The sequence below is a fragment of the Nipponia nippon genome, unplaced genomic scaffold (assembly GCF_047370975.1).
Source record: "Nipponia nippon isolate SJK-2023a ecotype South Korea unplaced genomic scaffold, ASM4737097v1 scaffold_4, whole genome shotgun sequence".
Lineage (NCBI taxonomy): Eukaryota > Metazoa > Chordata > Aves > Pelecaniformes > Threskiornithidae > Nipponia > Nipponia nippon.
Genome location: NW_028262358.1, coordinates 68,348,919 through 68,372,005, shown reverse-complemented (window position 1 = coordinate 68,372,005; position 23,087 = coordinate 68,348,919). Strand labels below are relative to the sequence as shown.

The 23,087-nt window shown below is 37.4% G+C and overlaps 1 protein-coding gene across 1 annotated transcript in view; it reads left to right on the top strand.

The window, feature by feature from the left end:
• Positions 1–21,451, top strand: part of RNF217 (ring finger protein 217) — a 69,283-nt gene extending 47,832 nt beyond the window's left edge. The window contains exons 4-6 of the mRNA XM_009460841.2: positions 2,079–2,280; positions 9,698–9,769; positions 11,887–21,451. Coding sequence (XP_009459116.2) covers positions 2,079–2,280; positions 9,698–9,769; positions 11,887–11,960 — 348 coding nt within the window. The 3' untranslated portion in view covers positions 11,961–21,451. The remainder of the gene's footprint in view (positions 1–2,078; positions 2,281–9,697; positions 9,770–11,886) is intronic.
• The last annotated feature ends 1,636 nt before the right edge of the window (positions 21,452–23,087 follow it).

Sequence of the window (23,087 nt, the reverse complement as noted above, 5' to 3'; positions counted from 1 at the left end):
TGAAAAAATTCTGTATAGTTGCTGTGTGAATTTCAGTCCCCTGAAAAACTACTTGGAATTAAATTTTAAAGTTAATTTGTTAAAATACATTAAGTCACTATTAAAATTCCTTAATTTCAGTTCAAGTTAATCTCTTAGGAATTGAATTAAATAAACTATGGCTCCATGAGTAGGGTCAACATTTTTTTTTCCTATAAAACCTGAAAAGTAAAAGCAAAAGTCAAACTGACAATATCCATTTTAGAATAAAATAGTGTATAACTTCAGGAGTTATGCTTAAGTTGGTACTATATTGGATAGACTTTTCTTTCCACTTTGCTTGCAGTCAGTGCTTAAATGTGAAAGTTTTGAAGTCAAGTGGCTTATAAAGCTCATCAGGAAAAGCATTTGAAAGTGTAGAAGTATGAATTCTGAGATCGCTACTGCTGGCACAGGGATGTTGGCAGGTGTACCTGGAACTACTGTTAACGACATCTGCCCTGAAATCTTTTACCAGAAGTATTGCTGGTGGAAAACATCATTTTGTTACGTGTATAAAGTGCCAGTTTCAGTAGCTGTTCAGATGGGTGAGATTTCTCTGATCCCAGATGAGCCCTGATCAGCACCAGCAAACACACAGACTTGACCCTCTCAAGAGTGTCGGATACCCCGGGAGTCACAAGCCTCTCTTCAGGTGAGAGGCTTCAGTTGTACCTGAGCTTTCGGCATCTCTGGTCCCTGCAGGGCCACTGAGTGGTGATGCCTTGTCTTTACCTGTACCTCCCTGCAAAATAAATGCATGTAGATATGGATAAGAATTTCAGGAGGCATTCATTTATCTGTCACAAGTTTCAACAAATAAAATTCTAATTGGAAGTAAGGGGAAAAAAACATTCCCAGGAAGGGTGGTGAAGCATGGGACAGGTTGTTCCAAGAGACTGTGACATACCCATACTTGGAAATTTTTAAAATCTAGTGGGATGAGGCCTGAAGCAATCTGATCTGACTTTGAAGTTAGCCCAGCTTGGAGCTAGGGGTTAAAATAGATGACCTCCGAGGGTCACTTCCAACCTCAATTATTAGGTAATTTTATCTGCCATTCCACTGTGGAGCATGGTCTTGGGGGGGGGGGGGCTTTAGCAATTTTGTGAGCTAGGAAAAGTGTGTGTTTACTACCCCGTTAACGATATTTTTAGTTGGCAAGGTTTAGAAGGAGCTGTGTAATCGTAGTTGATTTAGTGACATACTCAGCCCCAAGACTGCCCTCTCTCCTAAGACTCTCAGAACTATTAACTAAAACTGAAGCCTTACCAAATCTGTGCAAAGTAGGTAAAGGTACCAGTTTTGCAAAAGAGTGCATGGAGATGGAGGAATGGAGCTATTTATGCAGGCTATCAGCAGAAAGATGGATGTAGAAGCTAGGCAGCCCAGCTTCATGCTGTACTGTGGGCATTATGAAGGCTTGGTGTAATTCTTTTATACAGTTTGTGGAATCTTTCTTTTTTTACCACCCCCACCCCCCCAAAAAAAAAAATCCCATATTTTTCAAATCATTCACTGTAACAGCAGAGCCTTTCTGCTGTTTATTACAAAATGCCAAATCAATTCGTGATGGCAATGGGAAAAGGGAGTGGGACCACAGGTGGCATAAGAGGGAAACCCATCTGTGGAGGGGTCAAACAGAGTTCATAACTATATTTACTGTGCTGCTTTTATTTTTAATAAAGTTTGGTGCTAATGTGTCTACTTCAGTAATAAAAACAAGTTTTCAGTAAGGGCAAGGAGCACTCAGATTCTCATCTGAATACAAAGAGTGTTTAAACAAAGAAGGAGGATTATATAGAAAATTATGTATGGAAATCTGGAAAAACTATAACCTCATATTTGAGGCTTTGGAACATGCCTTAGAAAACCATTATTGTCTCAGGACAGCTGCAGTATTAATTTACTGCAAATGTTGAGTTAAGCAGGGGGTTGCTTGCGGTGTCTTTTCATCTGAGGCATGGACTGCACGGGGTAGGGCCTGCTTTCCTGTGCTTAGGGAGGCGGGAAAAAATAATCTTCTTTTTTTTTTTTTTTTTTTCTTTCGGCTCATACAGATCCACATCCAGAGAACAGAAGGGTGTGACCACATGACCTGTTCACAGTGTAACACTAATTTCTGTTACCGTTGTGGGGAGCGATACCGCCAGCTCCGCTTCTTCGGAGATCACACCTCAAACCTCAGTATCTTTGGATGCAAATACCGCTACCTCCCCGAGAGACCACATTTAAGGAGATTAGTGCGAGGCTCTGTCTGTGGTGAGTGGATAAATGTTCCTTGTGGAGAGCTGCACAGAGAGGTGATGGGGAGGGGGACACGCACCAATAGTAGTTAAATAAAAACCATTGGTTTAAAGTATCAGATGGGCAGCCTGTTGTTTAGTTATGTGAAAGGTGGTTTATTAAATATATTTAAATACATAGTATTTGCATTCCCTGGACTGTGTATGAATAAGTATTGTGTCCTCTTCTGATAGCTTCTGTTTCCTAACCCTTTTTAATAATATGTAAGCAGACTGGAAAAATACTGACAATAGGCTTGTTGCTGGCTGTGATTGTTATTCTAAAAGCATATAGGAGAAATGGATCAGAGCAGGAACCTTTGAAACTCTGTGTCAAGGATTTGTTTGAATAAAGCATAGTTTGGATTTGAACCTGACCTGGTTTTGAAAAACCAAACTACTCAGGTTAGCCCGTTTAAATAGGAGGACGCTTATCTTTTTTAAGTATTAGCTTTGGTTCAGATAAAATCTGGCTTAAAATACAACTATGTACATTAATTTATCTCACAGAATATAATGCCAAAAGCTTGACTTTTCTTTTTATTAAAAAAAAAAGGCACTCCTAATGTGCTTTTAAACCAGAGGTATACCTGTCTCAACCTATAGAAGCACAAGAAAAATAGATAATAAAGTAGATCATTACCTTATGTCATATCTTGCATAAGCATTAATTTCAGTCATTGTAGTGAGTGTACAGCATGTAAAGCTATGTATAACATTATAGGAAATGGTTGTATTAGGTGTCAAAACCCGGGACCTGTTAAGGAAAATAGGACCTTCGGTACTTTGAATTAAGGCATAGAAATAGGAGATGACTTGGAATTCACCTAGGATGAGGAAATGCTTTGAGTTTATCAATTGGTGTTGTTGAGTGTAGAAGTAAAGGTAAGAGACTGAACGTGTGGAAACAGCAGTCAGCAGACCTGCAGTGAAAACAATACCCCTAAGCCAAACATGTTCCAGTACGAAAACTAAGTGATTTCCATTTTAGAGTAACACAAGAGTTGGCACACATAGGCAATGTAATGGTAATAAGAATGGTAATAAGAATGCCGATCTTGCTGATGTGAAAAGTTGCGGGAGACTCGCAAACCTGGAATGCTTGTTTAACAAATGGTAGTAAGTCATCCAGGCCCCATTAGTTTGACCTCAGGAACTTGCAAAGCTTTAGAAAAAAATTCATAAGAGGTGAATTAAAGATACAGAAATAAATAGGAAAGTGGATAAAAATTCAAAATGATTGGATGTGCCTACTCAGATGCATTTTGTAGAGATAAATTCCAACACATGAGAAGATCTAGTCTAGATTAAAGACAGTGCTGGCACTTGAGCACATGGGTATAAACTGCTCATGAATAAATTTAAGCTTAAATTTCAAAGGCTGTTTCAAAGTAAGGTTTCCGAAGAGCTTCCAGTAAAAGTCACAATGGCAAACAGTGTAAGCTGTTTTAAAATGGATCTTGGTACATTTGGTGGAATTAGGATCTGTGATAGCAAGGGATTATGCTCAGAGACTTTACCAATTCTTTGCTGCTTACATGTAGAATCGTGGGTAGCATTATTCCAAAATTAAACCTTCTATGTACAATTGATATACAAATATAAAATAAGTGTTTCTTGTTAAAACATGGATCTGCCAAAAATAACATTATTATTGTCTTAATTTTTGCAATGGTTTATGTGAAAGGTATCTGAATATGCAGTTGGCATGTTTTAATGCCATATTACGAAGTCCGAAATACAGGTGTATGTACTGCATGTGCATAACTACTGTTAAAATTATTTTCTGTTTTCCCTGTTGGGTTTTTTTTTTTAAGGAAACAATAATGCACAACCTTTTCCTTTTAAAAAGAAAGAGCTTTTACTAGTAAGAAAGAAAATTAGTTTATTTGTGGACAGTGACCTGGAGGCAGTAAAGAAATGTGGAAGTGCCTATATCAGTTAAAGTTCAGTGGTGAAGATGTATATGTTCATATTTATAAAAACAAACATAGAGAAGATACAAGATATTTTACTTCCATTTCCTGTTTGCAAGTGTACTTGTGGTTTGCCTTAATTAGTCAACCAAGAAAGATTAGCAAAGCTTAAAGCCTCAGCTTAAATTTCTCATACTTTTAACAGTTTTCTGTTAAAAATTTCTCTCCAGAACTACCTCTGTCATACAGTGTTACTTTCAACAGGAATGGTCATCATTTGAATAGACAGAGCTAGCTGAACCTGCCAGCACATGTAGTAATTACCCTCATTTTTACAATAGCTTAACACCCAAGCTGACAATGATTGAAAGAATTCTGCATTGATACCCATGATCCTAAATCCCTTGGTCATCTTTAGAGGTCTATATTTTAATATTGATCCTGATACAGTATATGAATAACTACCAAAACACTCCAGAGTCATAGCAGAATTCATGCTTGAAAATAAAAAAATAAAAGTTTAAACAATTTACATCAGATTAGGATTCAGGAATTCAGCCCACTGCTCTTCCTCCATTGGATTAGATTTTGGCTATGACTGACATATGTGAGCCAGCCTCAATTATTTATTTTTTTAAACTTTTTTACACAAAAGCACACATGTGGGCACACACATGCTTTTTCAAGAAGGTATTACATTATTGTAAGGTTATATCCCCTGACATTTTTCTTTCGAGATGATATAATCCATACCAGTCATACAGTGTCAGTTCAGTCTGTGGATTCTGCCATCTTGAATGGTGGAAATCTGACAAGATCTGCTATCCTTGTAAAACTTCAACAGAATTGATCTGTACAAATTGCCCAAATGTAAAACGGAGGGGGAGTTGATCTGTACAAATTGCCCAAATGTAAAACGGAGGGGGAGTAAAAAAAAAAAAAAAAAAAAAAATCCCAAATTAATTGCCAAGTGTAAAGGTCTGCATAGTGCGTTTGTCCCCAACAGTGGTCAATCAGAAATACGATCTCACTGTGTATTTCCAGTAATTGTTTTAGATGCTTCCTTAGTTAAGGTTTGTATCTGAACCTTTGCTTAATAACTATCAAATAGATGTATCATTCACCAATTTATACAGTTCATAAATTATTTATAGTTTTGGCTTCCAGATTATCTTGGTAGAAGCTGTAGGATTTCACTGTGTAGATTTCACTATGTTGTGTCGAGAAAGTACTTTCATCCTTCTGTTGTGTGTTTGTGTAATTTGGTTTTTTTTAATAGATTGCTGATAATATCATTGGTTACTTCTTTTATCATAAAATTGAGTAAGTTATAATAGCTGGCTTACCCTCTCATGTCTGTCTTTTATAGACACCCCCCCCCCCCATCAGATTCTTCTTTGTCATGATCTTTGATATTTTTTTGTTGCTTTGTTTTGAACTGAAGCTTCCTAGTCGTAACCATTTTTCATTCAAGTTGAAAATCAAGAAATGTTTAATTCCAGTTAGGGATCATGCCTAGGCACAGAGATGTCCCAGTAGCTAGAACTGTGAATGTAAACACATTAAGGCTTTGCCAGGCAAGAGTGGAGCATTATCATCAGCAGGTGTTACTGTACATTCTGAGAGACAGCATAGAATCGTTAAGGTTGGAAAGGACCTCTGAGATCATTGAGTCCAACCGTTAACCTAACTGCCAGGTCCGCCTCTAAACCATGTCCCTAAGCACCACATCCACCCGTTTTTTGAACACTTCTAGGGACTGTGATTGCACCACTTCCCTGGGCAGTCTGTTCCAATAAAGCAGAAGATGTTAGAAAGAGGAGATGGTAGCAGAGAAATAGGCCATTAGAAGCATAGTCTCTAAATTTAAGTAATGTGTAGCAAGAAATAAAGGTTGGATTTCCTGTAGTAAAATGCCTCTGATACTGAGCTAAGTAGTGGAAATTAAGAGGACATTATCTTAGCTGTCAGTGGGAGAGTGGTGAGGTGTTGCTAGATACATTTTCTTCTGTGCCTTTTTATTTTGTTCTCTTGCTATGGAGAGGAAATACTTATGTAAGCAAATGTGGTGATTTTGTAGTGAAAGTTCTCTGGCTCGTTTTGACCAAATCTGGGTGAGTGGAGTGTGTAGAAAGGAAAGAACACTTCATGGCAGGCTGGCATGCTATCGTGGTTTCTGTTGAGAAGCAAATGTTTGTGCCTACAATCACAAACTGTTCTGTAATAAAAATAAGGGAAAAGCATTTATGGCAGCATAAATTCGAACATACTTTTCTGCATAAACCAGTGGTTTTGTAAAGGTAGTAGAAATCACCGGGAGGAGAAAATAAACTGGGAGCAGAAGTGGTCTCTGAATTTGATGACAATTCTCTCCCCTCTTTAGCCAGCACATTTGTGCAAAATTCACTTTATGTATGCATGGCTTTGAGCACTGCAGAAGGAAGCATGCACTTCTAGGATCCAACCTTCCTTAGCAACTTTATCATTTAAGTCGGTCTGATTTGTAAGAAGTCTCCTGTATACACGTAATAGGACTCTTTAAAAACAGATGCAAACTTGTATTAGAACTTACATCTACATAGGTATGACTGTTTTGATTTGTAAGTAGATACTTGTAGTGGCTCTGTTGCTTAAACATATAATGATATTTAGACTTGGAAAACAAAACTTTTTTTCTCATATGCTAGTGATTAGTTTTGTTTTCTAAAACTAGTATGTTAATTTTTTACACGGCAAAGATTTCTCTTAGGATTTATGGGGTTTTGTAAATATTACCCTAAAACCTGCAACCAAACCCAAAGTTATGCAAAGGAAAATATTCCCTCATGTTTCCATAAACATGTCCTCATCTTGCAGAAAAACATTATTGTCTATATAACAATTAATGCAACCCCTCTGAGACCTGCAAATATGGTTACTAGATTACTACAGACGTCTAAATCTTCGTCCTGAGTAACCCAATAAAGAAATTGTTTACCATTAATTTGAGTAAAATTGTAAAAAGGTTCCCTTTTTAGGCTTGTTCTATTTACAACTGTTTCTTTTTAAGTTACCCTTAAAAACTAGCTTTGAACATTACCAAACTGGCTATCATAACCTACTTCTGAGTTCACCACATGGACTAATGACGCAAGATTTTAGCCAGCTCTGAGGCAAGTTTTACATTTGCTCTCTCTGCTAGCAGTCTTGGAGCTAGCAGACGTGGGACAGTGGATCTTGGGGAAGTTTAGGGCCTGAGACAAATGTCCTTAGTGTCAGCAGCATTTCCTGGTGTGTCACGATTCCCTCTGTGATTGAGAGCCTCATAAACCTTCACACTACGACAAACGATGTGTGTCAAACTAGAATTGAATATAATGTTCCATTCAGACATGTAAAATGGAGCATTTTATAATTGCTTCATACAATGCTGATGAAAATGATTGGAGTAAAAGGTACATAGCTGATGCTTGCAATAGTGATTGCTGCTGTTTGTACTCTTACTGATGGTAAGTTGTGCAAGTTTAGTTCACCTCATGTTAACTTGTTCCATAATTTTAGTTTACAAAGGTAAAGAAAGATAAAGGATTTAACTGTGGTAGATATATAAGGAGAAAAGGTATTTTGTTTTGGTTTTAAAGTTTAACCTTTAGAACAAATGCACTGATAACCAAAAGAAGATGTTGTCCCATGACAATGAAAGGTCATTTTATCCTTTAAGATCTTGGAACTATACAATACTCATAACTTCATATTCACAGACAGAAGGAAAAAGACACTCACTCATGCTTTATTTCAGCTCTGAGTTAGTTTGCCAAATGTAAGTAGGCAGGTTTTTGAACTGAATTAGCTTAGGAACTGTTCTTTGTGTCTGCAAAGAAATTACTGTGGTCAAAAGCTAGCTTAGCCCTTTCTGCAGACTCTTGTTTCTGTGTACTTAGTCACATGGTTCTTAATAATTTTGGTACCAAAAGTCATAACTTTCTAACATTCTAATTACATGGTTATTAATAAAGTAAAGAGATTTCATACGTTAAAACAATCTTTTATAAGCTTTACTTGGAAATTGTTAAAGGCTCTGGTAATTTTTTTAAATGCTTTTAATTGCTCATTTTTGGAGTTTTCTTGAGGTTTTTTCATCACTCTACATTCCTCCTCCTGTCTACACTTGAATAATTTATTTGACAACTCGTGTGTATAGAATGCAGCACAGTGGAGTCCCAAGAAGGTGTGCCATTAGGATGCCTAGCAACTAGAGTAACACCAATATTTGCCAATTTTTTTCTTCTAGGAATTAACGTTTCCCACCCACAACACACCTATGAAATTTAAAAGCTATCAAAACAGAGCATGAAAAGGACCAATTCATTTAACTGTTGTAAATTTTTCCAAAATATCTCATTTTTCCTTCAGACTGCCCAGATTAGTGGCTCAGGTTATGGAGAGGTTTACATCATTATTGAATGAAGTAATCCATTTACTGAAATCTGATACAAGTGACTTGAGAGAGGGGAGGGCAGGGAAGAAGGAGGTAACGAACTCATTTTTCCTCACTTTCCAGAGGTGATCTTTCAAACACATGCTTAACTTAGAGAATTGCTTAATTTCAAATCCCTGATCAGACTGCTGGTGTATCAGTAAAAATGCCTGCCCTGCTGCATTTTCAGACAGCTGAGACAAGTGACATCTTCGATCCAACCGCTCAGCCAGCACAGCCAGGGAGATTCTGCCGTTCGGTTGAAAGCATGCAAGGCAAGACAGATAACTTGGATTCAAAGTTCAGTTTCAACTTCAGTGTTTGAGAAGGAGCCCTGCCTTCCCTCCGTACATTTCTACAGATCATGAACTCGTCAGACGTAAAGAATATGAGCAGGCTTTATTTGTTCTTAGTCTCGTGCTCTAGCCGGTGTGCTGCACAACCTCCCTGCCTTACTCGCGTAAGAGCAGCAACGTATCCTTTTAAATATTGATCCAAAATAGACTTGGCTGTGGTTTGATTTAGACCTAAATCACAACTGTACAGGAGGACTTCACCATAGCCTTTTAAAGTGAGCAGAAGCGTATTTAGAGGTGATGGTCTCATCACCTTGAGCTAACCTAAGCTCTCCGAGATGCTGGTTTGCTTGGCGTCTTGCCAGGGTGGTTGCTGTGCAGTAGGATTCCGGAGAAGCCAAATGATAGTAGCTTTATAGCTATCGCGTTCCTGTCAGGATGGAAACAGAAGTAAATGCAAGCTAACTGTTAACGCAAGCTAACTCCAAGCTGTGCTTGGAGAGTTGTGGTGGGTGAAGAGGGCAGAGAGAAATGTGTGCAGGGAGCTGGCTGAGTGGTGATGGGTCCTAGCTGGATTTGTAGGATGAATTTGCAAATAGGAATGCTGGTAAAGTATTAGAAAAATGAACCAGCTTTTGGGACTCTGATATCGAAATATTTATGGATGGCTGGAAAGGGAAAAATAAAATGCCTGCTTTGAATTGTTGAATGAATTTTGCATTTCAGCTGGAAAACTACTCATTACACCCCTAATACTGGTTCTGGGACTGGCACTGGGAGCTGTAGCTGTTGTAATAGGTAAGAGTTACATATGTGAATGAGTCTAATTCTTATTTTGCAGTGACTTTCTGTATGACATCTCAGTATTTTCCTCTCAAAGAGATGGACACAAAGTACAAATTTCATAGATATCATTCTAGTATAAAGCACATGACTTTCTTCTAAAAAATTTGGTTTTAGACTCTCTTTTTTTCTTACTTGCATTTTATGCCTATTAGCTTTACTTTTTTTTTCCCCCAACTATTTGATTTTCTGAACCAAAATCTTCAACTAGTATTGTTAAACTAGTAAAAAGGCCAGAGTAATTTAAACATAGTCCTGGGGGCTGGCTGACTTGGACCCTCCCTTGAATCACCCCAGTGGATCACAATTCTAAGATCTTGGCCATGTGCGTGACAAGATTTTTGGGGCACTAGGCATAGTCCCAAGAGCTCTCCAGCTTGAAGATGCAACAGCAACAACAAAGCAGCAAATTGCAGTGCATAGGCTGCCAAATTGGATTCCATCACAAAAAATGGTGCTGTGAACTCATTTGATGTAGTATCAAAGCTCTGTTAACGTGGTTGTATTAATGTGGATGTAGTTATTTTAGCAAATCTGCTCTTTGCCTGGCTTAACTGAATTCTCCCGCAGAAATGAAATAAGCCATAAGGATAAATGTATAATTTTGCTCATGTAAGTGCATATCCACTATTTATGTTGCCAGTAATACGTCAGTCAGGGATCATGCTGCTTCACAACTCATCACCAAACTACTTACTCCATTGAAAATTTGCAGTGTATGCCGAGCCCTGAAGCATGTTGGGTTGTGGCACCTTTATTTTGATATAATAAAACCAAAATATACTAGGATAGTTACATTAATAAGATTGTACATAACCAGTCAGCATATAACCAAAATACCACTACAGCTTTTCTAGGCTGCATTTGGCCAAGTAAGGAATATTGCTATCAATTTCAGTATTTAGGCTAAGAATACATATCTTTTTGCTGTATCAATATTCTGAGTTGGATTCACTGAAGATATCTATCTATATAGAGATAGCTATCTATCTAAAATATTATTTTTAGTGGCATTTTTATGCCAAAAATATAGACAATAAAGACTTCTTAATGCCAGTAAGGCTTATTTTGCTCAGCAATCTGGTATAGTCTATGCTGGGGGGGGGGAAAAAAACAACACTTTTGCCTATATTAAAAATTAAGAGGGTTTTGCAGTAATACCCAGTATGCCATTGAAGTTGAAGATACGATCAAGAAGAGCAGTATGAGCAGTTCCAAAACCATTGCTTATTTATAGGAAAGTTTTAGTTTTGAGGTAATTACAGCAATATTTACTGCCAACACAACTGTTAAAGTTATCTCAGTATCATAGCTGAAAACCATTTTACACCATTTACAAGGCTATTGAGCAAAGCAAGGACGCTGGTGACTATAGTAGTCTTTTGTTATATGTTCTTACTGTAGCAGTGTCTGAAAAGGAAATCTTTCACCATTTCAGTCAGCTGATGGCAAGAGAAAAGGGGGAGATGCTTCTCATTTGGGTTTGAAAGTGTACCTCTTACAACAAACTATTTTCCACTTTAATAAATCTGATTTATTTTTTTATTTTTCCTTTTACAGCTTCCTTTCTCTCAAACGACTTTTAAGAATAAATAGTTCCCTGCCCAGGCAAGGATAAACATTTGGTATTACTTCACAATAGATGAGGATGTTTGTAAAAATAAATAATATTAATAAAAAAAGTTAAGCTATGACATGCTGCCTCTATTGCACGTGAAACTGGCTGAAAACTAGTTTAGCTAAATCAGCCTTGGATTTAGATCTAAGGATTGCCAAAGTGCTTTCAAAAGTTTTAAGTTTGTATCTTATACAAAACAGCATGGTTTAGGAATTAATTTGTCAGATATGGGAGTAGGGTTAGTGGGAATGTGTTGTAAAGTAAACAGGAAGTGTAGCCTAACTCATTACTGAAGAGACTGTCGGAGGCTAATTTTTTTTTCTGCTTGTCCAAATGCCTTGCCTAAATTCTGGAGACACGGAAAGCTGCATCTGAATTGATACATTGAAAGAACACAATGCACGCGTGAAGGATGGCATTTAATTATGACTTTCTTATTTTCTTCTTTTGGCAGGTTTATTTGTGTTTCCTATCTATTGCCTTTGTAAAAAGCAGAGGAAAAGGTCACGGACAGGTATGCCCTGGTAAGGACGGACCTTACTCACCTGAACTGAGCTGGTCCTGCAAGGGCTATACGCGCTTTGTGCAACAGAGCAATACAGTGCTGGGAACAGCATCAAAGCCACCGCCCTGGAGGAAGAATGGGGGATCTCCTACTGTCTTCCCTCAGCCGAAAACACTACTGCAGACCAGAACGCCTCTTTGCTCTGGTGCACTCTGAACAAGATGGGCCCCCTGACTGCTGCTTTTTAAATGTTTTGGGTTTTGTTTTTTGTAATTATTACTTTGGAGGGGTTTTTTGAGTCTAAGTTTCTGAATGAGACAATCAAAGTCTGTATTGTAGCCACAACTCTACTACCGATTTGGCCTGTGAAGAAAGCATTTAACTGCTAACGTGCTCCGTTTAACTTCAGTGTCGGCCTTTAAGGGGGAGATGCTTAGAAGTGTTTGGACTCTTACTGTATACTGAGCATACTACTTTTGGTATTAAAAACTACTTCTGTAAATAACTTCCATCACACAGCATTCTGTTCAGCATACCGAAACCCCGCCACATGCCAGAGCACGACAGCTGGTTATCTCCTGAGTCCTCCTGCTAGTGGGCAAGAGTGTAGATTGCCACTGCCAAACTGCAGTGCCTCGGAGGGAAATACCCCTTAGTATTGAAGCTCCGTGATACTTAAAAATATGCTGATTGGTTTCACTTTAGTATTTAATTTATGACAGTCTGTTAATATTGACTGGGGGGGGTGACAGATTTGTTAGAGTACAGTGTTTTGAAACTCTCCCAGTACAGAAAAAATCCAAAGGGTTTAGATAACAAGAAGTGTCAGTGGCCTGTTCTGTCCCAAGATATCCCTGAAGTGTGACACAGAAGGGACAAGGAAATGTGTTTGCAGGGAAGCTGGAAACCTGCTCTTCTGTTCCGACTTGGCATATAATACATACGCTACACATGAGTTGTGTAAAGATTGAGTTGATGAAATTTTATAACTGAAGTAGCCCAGCTTTGTTTGTTTAAGTAAGCTACATAAGTCTTGGAGCATCCACTGATGTCTCATGAGGAAAATCTGTGAATTTTAGGTAAGGGGAGGGGTCATGAATTCTGACGAGACCGTTTCATTTTTATTCTCTGCTTCCAGTGTTTCTCTTCCTGGCACGTTACAGATCTGAAGAGAATAGCTATCCTCGCTCTTTTTTGCTAACTTCAGAGTACCGCTGTTTGCTACCAGACCTCTTTCTCAGCGCATCGCCACAAGAGCAATGTAATTCAGCATTAGGAATCAGCTACTGAGAATTTTTTTCACTTTTAGTTATAATACAAGTTTATCATACAAATATAACTTAAAAAAATAGAATAAAATAAATTTTTGTGAGCAGAACACTGAATAAATAAAGGAACTGAAGAAGAGAAATATCTACTTTATACTTTAAAAATACAAGCTGATCTTAAAGAAAAGAAGATTGGATTTGTACTGTGAAGGTACTTTTTTTTTCAGTGTGTGTGTTTGAAGATACATATGTGTGTGTGTATACATATGGGGAGAGGGGGAAGCAGGGAGATGGGCAATGTCCTAGAGAGTCTACAGACTTCAAAATTTAGGCCTGCAAATACCATATCATTTGAGAGGATATACTTTGCACAGCTTTCTTTGAAAATTGTTATTAAATGTTAATCTAGTTGTAATTTTTAAGCAAATAGTATTCTGCCCCACCAATGTAATACTGTTATAAGATACTCACTTTGACTTCAAAGCCTCAGTGGAAGAAACTGATGAATTTTGTTTACCTGGAAACACAAATATCAGCTTACAGTAGTTGGCTAGTATGCTTGTTTTCTGTCAGCTTCTGGTTTTGTTTTCTTGGTTTTGTTTGTTGTTTTTTTTCTTGTTGAAACAGTGTGTACAAGCGCACCATGGTAGTCAACAAGTACTTAATATTTCCATTTGAATTTGAGGGCATGTTGACCTTGTTGTCCTAACGGTGGAAAGAGTACCTTTCTAAGATTTGCAAAGTAAGCAGGGAAGTAATGACATTCAGAAGTAAAGTTCAAAGCATACTGTCAATGCAAATCCAGCCGTTAATTAGATTTCTTCTTCTGTGGCACATCAGTTTTCTTATTTGTGTTCTGTCTGAGGTTGGAAGCTGCCTTAAAATCGGTCTTGTTTTTGAGTGTGTTTTCTGAGGCTATACATATCAGTTGTCTTTGGCTTACTCAGGGATTTTTATTCCTTTCTTTAAATGTCAAATAATGAAGATATTTTTGTATTATTTAGAAAAACCTTCAGACCTCAGAGAGTGAGATAGATATCTAGATAGCTAGATTTGGGTTTGCAATGCAGTCTGTAATACAGTGTCAAACTATTTCACTTGAGAATATTTTAGTACTTGAGATTATCTGTAATTAACTATACAGTGGATTAACTTCCTTTCTTTTCCTGGTTCTTTATAAATATGTGAGATATTCTTACAGTCTTCGTAGCTGTTTTCACTCTGCTGTGTTTGCCATTTTCAGTTTCTGATGGGAGTTCACCAAGATCTGAAATTAAGATGCTAGAATAAAGAGCATAAAAGGGAAGATAATAGATCTGCACTTATTTATATTCAGAGAGCATGTCATTGTGGGTGGAGGAGAGGAACACACATTTTGACTCCTACATTATCATTTCATCTAGGCCATTTTGATTTTATCAGAACAGATTAAATCAAAGGGAAATGGTTCTTCATTTTCTACATATAGCAAAATGAGGCATCTTTGACCTTGTAAAGATGAGAGAGTCTAACCTATAAAAAAATAGGTATGACAATAATATTTGCTTTTACTTTTCTGTAGAACAGGAAAAAATTTCAAGAGCCAGGCAGAGTAGGGATATGGAAGTCTTTTTCCATCCATCTAAAAATATTCCTACTTGAATAGTACATAAATACAATTTTTCATCAATATTATGTAACATAACCAACTGAAATATGAAAAGTAGTTTAGTACAAAACTTCATTCAATAAAATATTAGCTTTTAAACAGCTCTTCTCATCTCATAGGAAATCTTATATACATCAGTCGTCATTTTTTTTACAAGCATTAATTTATCAGTTTGAAAAAGGAATGAACTTTGTAAGGAAATTCAAGGATGTTTTTCTTTCATTATGTAAACGTGTTTTGTTTTTTGTAACTACTCTAAAGAGACCATCAGACTGTTTTACTCCATCTTTATTAGCAGAAAACTTCATCAGGCAGCTGAATTAACCTGCTAAGGCAGATTTCATGCTACTGTATGCTGATCCATCAGGATTGCTTTCACCACATTTAATATTTAAGATTATTTATCCTTGTGCGAAGTTCTTGCGCACCAGTGTCTGTATTCAGACTAGGAAATGCTTAAATCCATTCTACACTAGTCTTCTATTTCTAGCTTGCCTGGAAATGGATTTGCCTCTGGGCTCAGGCCTCCTTGCAGGCGTGCAGTCGGGGCTGGTGCCCTCCCCACGGCGCCGTGCTGTGTGTGCCCGGTCCTGCTCCCGCTGGGGAGGGCTGGCTGGACACACCACTCGGGAGGTGGCTGCTTTCCCTTTCTCCACTAAGAGTAATTAGTTGTATTTCGTTAATTGGGTCAAGTTTCAGGGCTGCTCAACCATGTCAGTGGCAGGATGAGTCTGACTGCTGCGGCCTCTCAGAGCATAGTTAGGTATATTTGCAGAGCTTATCCAGGAGCTTGCAACTGGAAAATAATTGTGCTTTTCCTTGTGTCAATCTATTAGCCGGTGAGAAGAAGCAGCTGAGTAAGAATACAAGCGAGAGGCAGAAGTGCAGTTCTCAGTAGCCTTGTGCCCTAGTTGACCCATCAGTTTTAGTTCCAAACAAAAAAGTCCGTTAGTCTTCAGTTATCACCTCCTCTATAATAAACAGCGTATTCATATCTTTCAGATGTCATTAAAATACAGTGCACTTTGATCTATTATCTTCCTTTGGGGCAGTGCAAATGTGTAAGTAAGGGAGGATTTTTATGTTATTAATGCTGACTTCGTAACTCTTCCTGGTATGTTAGGTTGTTGGTTTTTCTTTTTTTTAATTTACATCTATTTATTGGTTCTGAAAGTTTGATCCACGTGAAGTTTTACTTTATTAAAAATATTAATTCACAGGGACTATTCCCAATTTGACTAGATGATGTTTTGGATCGGCATCAAGTGTTCTTTTTAGCCAAGGGGGTTTTCTGCTCTTCCAAAGACTGCCATAGCTTGTGTGATGTGGTGTGTAGGTAGGGCAGTGATTCTGTCAGAGGATACAAATTCTCTAGTGATTGAACGGTTTCTCGTGCCAGTTAGATCTGAGAAGCTGTTTCATATTCAATGGCCAAATAGTTTGCCATGCAGACCCTTGAGTGGTGTTCTGTTTCTTGAGCAAAGCTTGCATCATTCATAAGGCTTGGTATGATAATTGTGTACCTCCAAGTTGTGGCTAAGAACCATGGATTACTGTTACTTTTATAATCTATATTAGATCTCTGATTTTGCTGATGGAAAGAATACTACCTGAGGAAACAATTAGAGAGATAATTTCTTAGTTTCTTTTAATTCTGCAGCTTTATAGTTGCAGTGGGTCAGCTCCATTCCTGACATGAGTCATAGCCCCATTAAACTAGAGAAGTTGTACCCATTTTTATGCCAGCATGGAATTTGGCCCCAATTTTGGCCCTTTGACAAAAATATCTGGAAGCGTGTTGATAAGCCATTGTGCAGCAGCTTGAAAATCTCGTTCACTTCTGAAGGAGTGAAAACTACTATGGAGCCAGTCCTCTCACTCTCAGAGTGATACTGGTGCTATTTAGTAAGTGCAGGAGAGGGCAGGGAGTAGGGAAGAATTTCCAAACGACATTCTTATTAAAGTAAATTGTCCAGGGAAGGAATGCTAGCTTTTCATATAATAAAGAGACCTTCTTAATGCTTTGAGTCACCAATAAAGTTAGAAAGAACATCCCTAGACAGTGTTAAATAACATATCTAACATTCTGCTTTCTTCAGTGTAACAGATATTGGCACAGTGTAAGAATTGGAGTCACAACTGTTCAATATTTTTTGGACTTAACACATAAACTTGAAAAAGAGGGCACACAACATTTAAAAAGTGATGTTGCTGATATATTTGGTGGCTTGTCTTGCTACTGTTATATGAAAAACCAGCTGAGCCTTCATTCAACTGCAAGACTAGCAGTGTTTTCACTTAAGTACTGCTCAAGCTATAACACAACACCCCCAAACTTTTTTCCTAATAAAACGAACAACTGCAGCTTGTTGCAGTTACACAGGACTGTGGCTTCCTGGCTGATTCTTCCTTATCATTCTGTGCATTAGGGCTCAGGATCTATACATTCTCTTTCCAGTAAGGAATGAAGTGCTCATATTAGGCAGTTAATTACTGATGCTCCTCTTAGCCTGACAGTGAAGTACCATAAGGCAGGGAAATAAAAACTGATCTGAGAGTGCCCGCTCTGATATAAAGGTAAAAATGTGTAATAAGCTTTAATGACTTGCTCCCTAGTAAAAAACAAATACATAAATTTCTAAGCATAATTCCAGCTTTTTATTTCTAAATATATCTGTTTAAAAAAAAAAAAAAAAAGAGTAGTTAAAACAGCAATTAGTTTATTAAAAAATGCATATTGTGCAAAAGAAAACCTTTTTGGAGCTTACCTGGCTTATCAAAACTTGAAAAATTAATCTGGAGTGTTTTGGATGGATCAAAGTCAGAAGAAGAGAAATTATTTTTACACAAATATTTTATATTTTTAGAATAAAGAGGGATTTTGCACATCCCTGCTTAAACGCACTTGCATGCTAACCCCATTCAGTGTTTATCTTGTTGCAAACTTGTCAGACTGAAAACAGTATTGTTGAAATTTTAACCTACTGTCACCAAGCATGATGTTACTAATACAATGCCACATTTACCTCATTTTTAGAAGGAAAATCTACTTACAGAATCCAAACAAGCTGTTCAGATATTTTAAACCTGTCCTGTAAAAGTGCTGATACAGTCAAGAAACATGTTCATGCCTTATGCAAGCTCTGGGTAAGCAGATGGATTCAGTCTCTAGTCATGGACTATATTTTTGCATAAAAAAAAGCGCTGTTAAGCATTCTTCATATCAATTTACATTCTGCTGCTTCGTGTCCAGAAATTGCAAGGATGGGTAGATTTACATTTGACTGTGTTTACCATCTCATAATAAAATGTTTACCATATTTCCATTTGTTACATGCTTTATTTCCAATGCTCTCCTTTCCCTTCCAAATTTCATAATTTGAAACTGACTTGTGAAAATGGCTGAAGATGAAATTGGACCTGGAAAATGTGATCTCATAAGAAGTCATTTCAGTAATGCTTTGCTGAGTTATATCAGTGAAAGATAATTTGTTGTATTTAAATTACTTAAAAGCAAAATGTTGAAATCTGTTTTTCTTCAGGGCTTTTCATTATGCATTTTTTTAAATTCAAACACCACAATCATCTTTGTTACATAACTAACCATCTGAGTCCAAATAACTTTTTGATCTATTTTTAAATTCTTTTGACTATGGTAGAGATGAGAATAATAGGTGCTGAGAAAAAGAAAACATGATCTCTGTTTTTTAGGAGGTTGTCCAAGCTGAACAACTTCCTAATTCCATGACAATTCAATGAGAAATCTTCCCCTGTCCCCATCTCTCTTCTTTTATATATTTTAAGGTGAAGAATTCCCTTTAAAATAGGGTTAATTTGAATGGCAGGAGGCGAGGGTAGTGAGATGATAGATCACATCCTTTTTAGTGTACAGGCTTCTGGCACAACTAGAGTGCTGGCCAAAACACTGCGAATTCATTAGGAGAGCAATTTCTAGCTCCATGTTTGGGCTGTATACAAACTACATGCATCAGTGATTAGAACTTTCTGTAGTGTATTTATTTGTTGCCTAAGAAGTTACAAAAACTGGAGGTAGGCAATACCCATGTAATCCATGCTTGAGTTTCAGTATTCAGTGTGTTTTGTATAATGAGAAATTTTAAATGTGTAAGTGCCTTATTGCTTGAAACAAATGAAAGGTGTTCCCCCTCCATAGAGCAATATGGGAATTTCTGTTACATGAACTCCTGCAGACAGACATGTTAAGCCAAAGGAACCAGTAATGGTTTGCTCAGAAAGTTGAAAAATGTTATGTTAGTGACGAAGTTCTCTTTTTACGAATTATAAAAGTAATCTGGCATGCCTTTTTTAATTCTGATGATCTTGATCTCATTTCTGAGGTTTTTAACTTGCTGTTCACCCCTCCTCCCATCTCCCTTCAGACTTTTGCAGAAGTGCATCTTATATGTGTTGTCAGAATGAGTCTGGTCTTCCAGCGTAACCAACCACTTAAAGAAATGCAACTTTTTGGAGAAGAGAATTCAGCTGAAGTTAGGTTAGACCGCAACCTGTGGTACACGTACCTTCAAACTCCAGGGCTTAAACGGGCCCTGTTCGCACTAATTCATGAAGATGGAAGCGCTGAGCAGCATGGCACATGGAGATGTGCTTGTAGCTAGGTTGGGACTCGGAGCAGTTTAACAGCATTTCAGTGGTATCCAACTTGAACTATCATATCCTTTTCATGTAAGTTGGCAGTTCCTCTGGGGTGGGTATCTTGATGAACTGAACCATCAAACAAGCTTGGTGGAGCAGCTCTGGGATCTCTGCCCAGCCCCTCACTGCATGGTGGGAGGTGTGATCTGAAAAAGTAGCATTCATTTTACCATCTTCAGATAGCTTCAGAATGGATACTCTAGGGTTTATTTCTTCTTCTGGGATTACTTCCTTTCCCAGAAGACAGTGGAATTTTACCTTTCATGATGTAAAAGGTAAAATTTTGTCTATCTATTGGAAGTCAGGTGCCAAGCTACTTTTCTGAAATTATCTTGAATTATATCAACTTCTGGTAGAAATTATCTTTTAAAAAATATTGAAGTCATAAAAAGGTAATTATCAGAAGGAAATTGATTAATAATAGGGGGGTAAAGAAGAAAAATGATGCTTAGAAGGTCTATTTATTGTAGATTTATGATCATAAAATGGTTTTACTGTGTTCAGTTTCTGTCACTAAGAATTTGTGAGGGAAGGAAGGAAAAGAGGGATAAATGAAGATGAGAAGAGTATCTCTTGGAATTTTTTCTTCTCCTGAAATTCTAGAGTTTTGCAGAACTGTAGGAGAGGCTTCCCCCCCCGGAGTTCTCAATCAGTAATATAACTGTCACTTGCAGTGTTGTTTCTTCATGAAGCATCACACACAAGTGTTTAATCAGGATTCAGCTTGCATATCTGAAGGTTTTGGTGATAGGGAACTAGGTTTAGAGCCATACTACAATAAAATTATAAGTGAATTATCACTCTTACAGATATCTTAACTTCTATTTCAGTATTATCTCCAATTTTTAGGCATTAACTAAGTCATTCTATAACCCATTAAATAGGAGGCACCATGTATCAAAATACTTCTTCAATCTTATGAGTTACTGTTTATTTTAAAGAGTTATTTCCTTAAATGAAATTCTTGTCTCTTACAACCAGCAGGCACACAACCAAAATGCTGATAAGGTTTTTCCATTATCTTTCTCTTCCATTTAGCTGATAACTATTTTTTGTTGCATAGTATTGCAACAACAGTCTTCATGCTGTAATAACTTGATGAAAATATTCAGTAGTCTTGGGCAATATTTTACAAATACTCCATCTTCAAGTTGGTATTTTAAATGTATACCAGTAATCACTGTTGAGTGTGCTACCTTTGTGGCTGCTTTAGTTCGTGTCAATGTTTTGTAAGGATTATTTCTTGCTACCCTCTTCAGAGTGCCTTTTAATTTAGGAGGTCTAGGGACGGTTCACTAAAGTCTTCTGTTGAATCTACTGTAGTAATGTCTGATTTTTAAACTTGTCTTGATGAATGTATACCTAAAATCCTGTTCTTTAAAAAGCTATAGTAGACACAGGTTGTATATGCACATGTACATGCATGGATACAAGGGAAGGCGTTCTGCCAATGTTTGTCCTGCTGGACAGGACCTTTTGAAAGTAAGTGAATTTTTTAACAGTTTTATTTTCAAAATGTTACCTCACTAGTATTCAGTAGTAGGTATGTCTCTGTACTGCTTCACTTTGCTAATTACAATCACGATCATGGTAGGCAGTTTAGTTTAAAAGACTCTGCGATGAATCTGGTGTCCGTATTGAGAGTGAAGTTCCTAAGTCAAAACTTACAGTACTTCATTTCCTTTAAAGGCATTCCTTTCACTTACACTGATATCCCAAGCCCCTGTTACCAACAAACTGAAAAAGTGCTTCCCCGTGATGAAATGGAAGAATGTAAAGTAGCGTTTGAATGCACTCCACCTGTCTTAGAATCAATATTCAGAAATGGGGGGGGGAGGACATGGATTTAATGAATTGTGGGAAGACCTATATTGTCGAGTTCGTTCACTTGCACACAAGGGGTTTTACCATGTCATCTAGTAACGTCTACCTAATAAAGTTTTGAAAAAGAAAAATAAAACTTGTCTGAATGTTTAACTCTTTAAGTGGTTGTATGCATGAGTGATAGTTGACCAGCTCCAAGGAGTCTTGCTTAAATCTGTCGTCTTTGATTTTTATCCTAAAAAATATCCCACCAAATGATTTAAACTTCAGAATCTTTGCATTCACAAACACTGTAATACAGTCTTTAACTGCTTTAACACTGAAAATGAAACCAGATGTAAAAAGCCAGTTTACTGCGATGAATATTTTTGTGTCAAATACTCCCTGCCATGCGGTCTCCTCTCTGGGCTACTGCTTTCATTTTTAAAAGCACCTTAATATGCAACACGCAATTTTAGCTTCTCATGAAATGTTAAAATGTTAGCTTAAAATAACCTGATACAAAATGAGGAGAAAACACGCTGGAATCCAATTTTCTTATTCCCTTGTAGGACTACTTCCTAAAGCTCCATCTCTTTCAAAGACAGTTTTTAGAGAAAGCAGTCTGTAGCTGTAAACTTGAAATATGTAATCCATTAATTGAACCAGGTGCCTCTTTCTCTGGAAAGGAACTGTTTTCCGTTTCCACGCTTGGTGAACTGACAATATTGATGGACTGTTTTGTCTGATGTGTTGGGGATTTTTAAACGTTATGCCTAATTATGAAATTGCATTTGCATGTTTATGCACAGGCAGACAAGGTAGCACACTTGCCTACAGTTTGTTTCTGTAGGAAATAAAACTGAAAAACAATTCACTGCAGTGAAATACGCAGCAAAAATCTTGAGGCCTGTGCTAGGTGCCTCTGGCCAAGGACGTGCCTTTCGGCCCTCTCCCCAGCCGCCTCCAAAACAGTTACGATTTGCAGCCAAATGTCAAGGGCATCATACCAGAGGTTCCTTATCTGCAGGAATTCTAGCATGCAGTCTGCAGCAATGAAAGGATGGTCGGGAGGCAAAAGAAATGGATATCCCTAGAGCTGAAACTGAAGTTAAAGGCTAACTTTTCATTTGCAATCTCAAACTGTTTGACAAAAGACAGAAAAGCAGGCTTTAATTATAAGCATGGTATCTCTCTAGGTAAATAGGACTAATGTGCTCCACAGAGATTACAGATGCACAACTATAATTTTTAGACACTTCTGTTCAGATGACTGATGTGCTTTTGCAGGTGCTTGAAATAGTGATTATAGGAAATAAAGGTACGTTTTCCCTAAATCACTAATGCATTTCTGCCTGCTTTTAAGAAATTATACTTAACCATTAATAACTAAAACTAATTAACATTCCAAAAATTTTGAGTCAATACTTTAATTTCTCATGCGTTTGCTTAGTAGTTTGGCTTCAGCAGCAAAAAGAGGCACTGGTGTGCTGGAATACGGGATATGTGAAATACTGGCTAATGAGAACAGAATTAAAATTAGCAGTTATATGGGTAAAGCCGTCATGCTTTGGGAAAGTCAGCATGGCTTTTATGAAGGAGTCTTGCCTTTTCAGCCACAAAGTTTATTTGTCAGGTCAGCAAGTCATTTTGTTTATATGGTCTATTTGAACTTCTGGAAATCTTTGTTGGAATTCTTTACTAATAGCCTCAAATGAAACCAAGTAGACATGGGCTAAGAAAGAGGATCTCACATA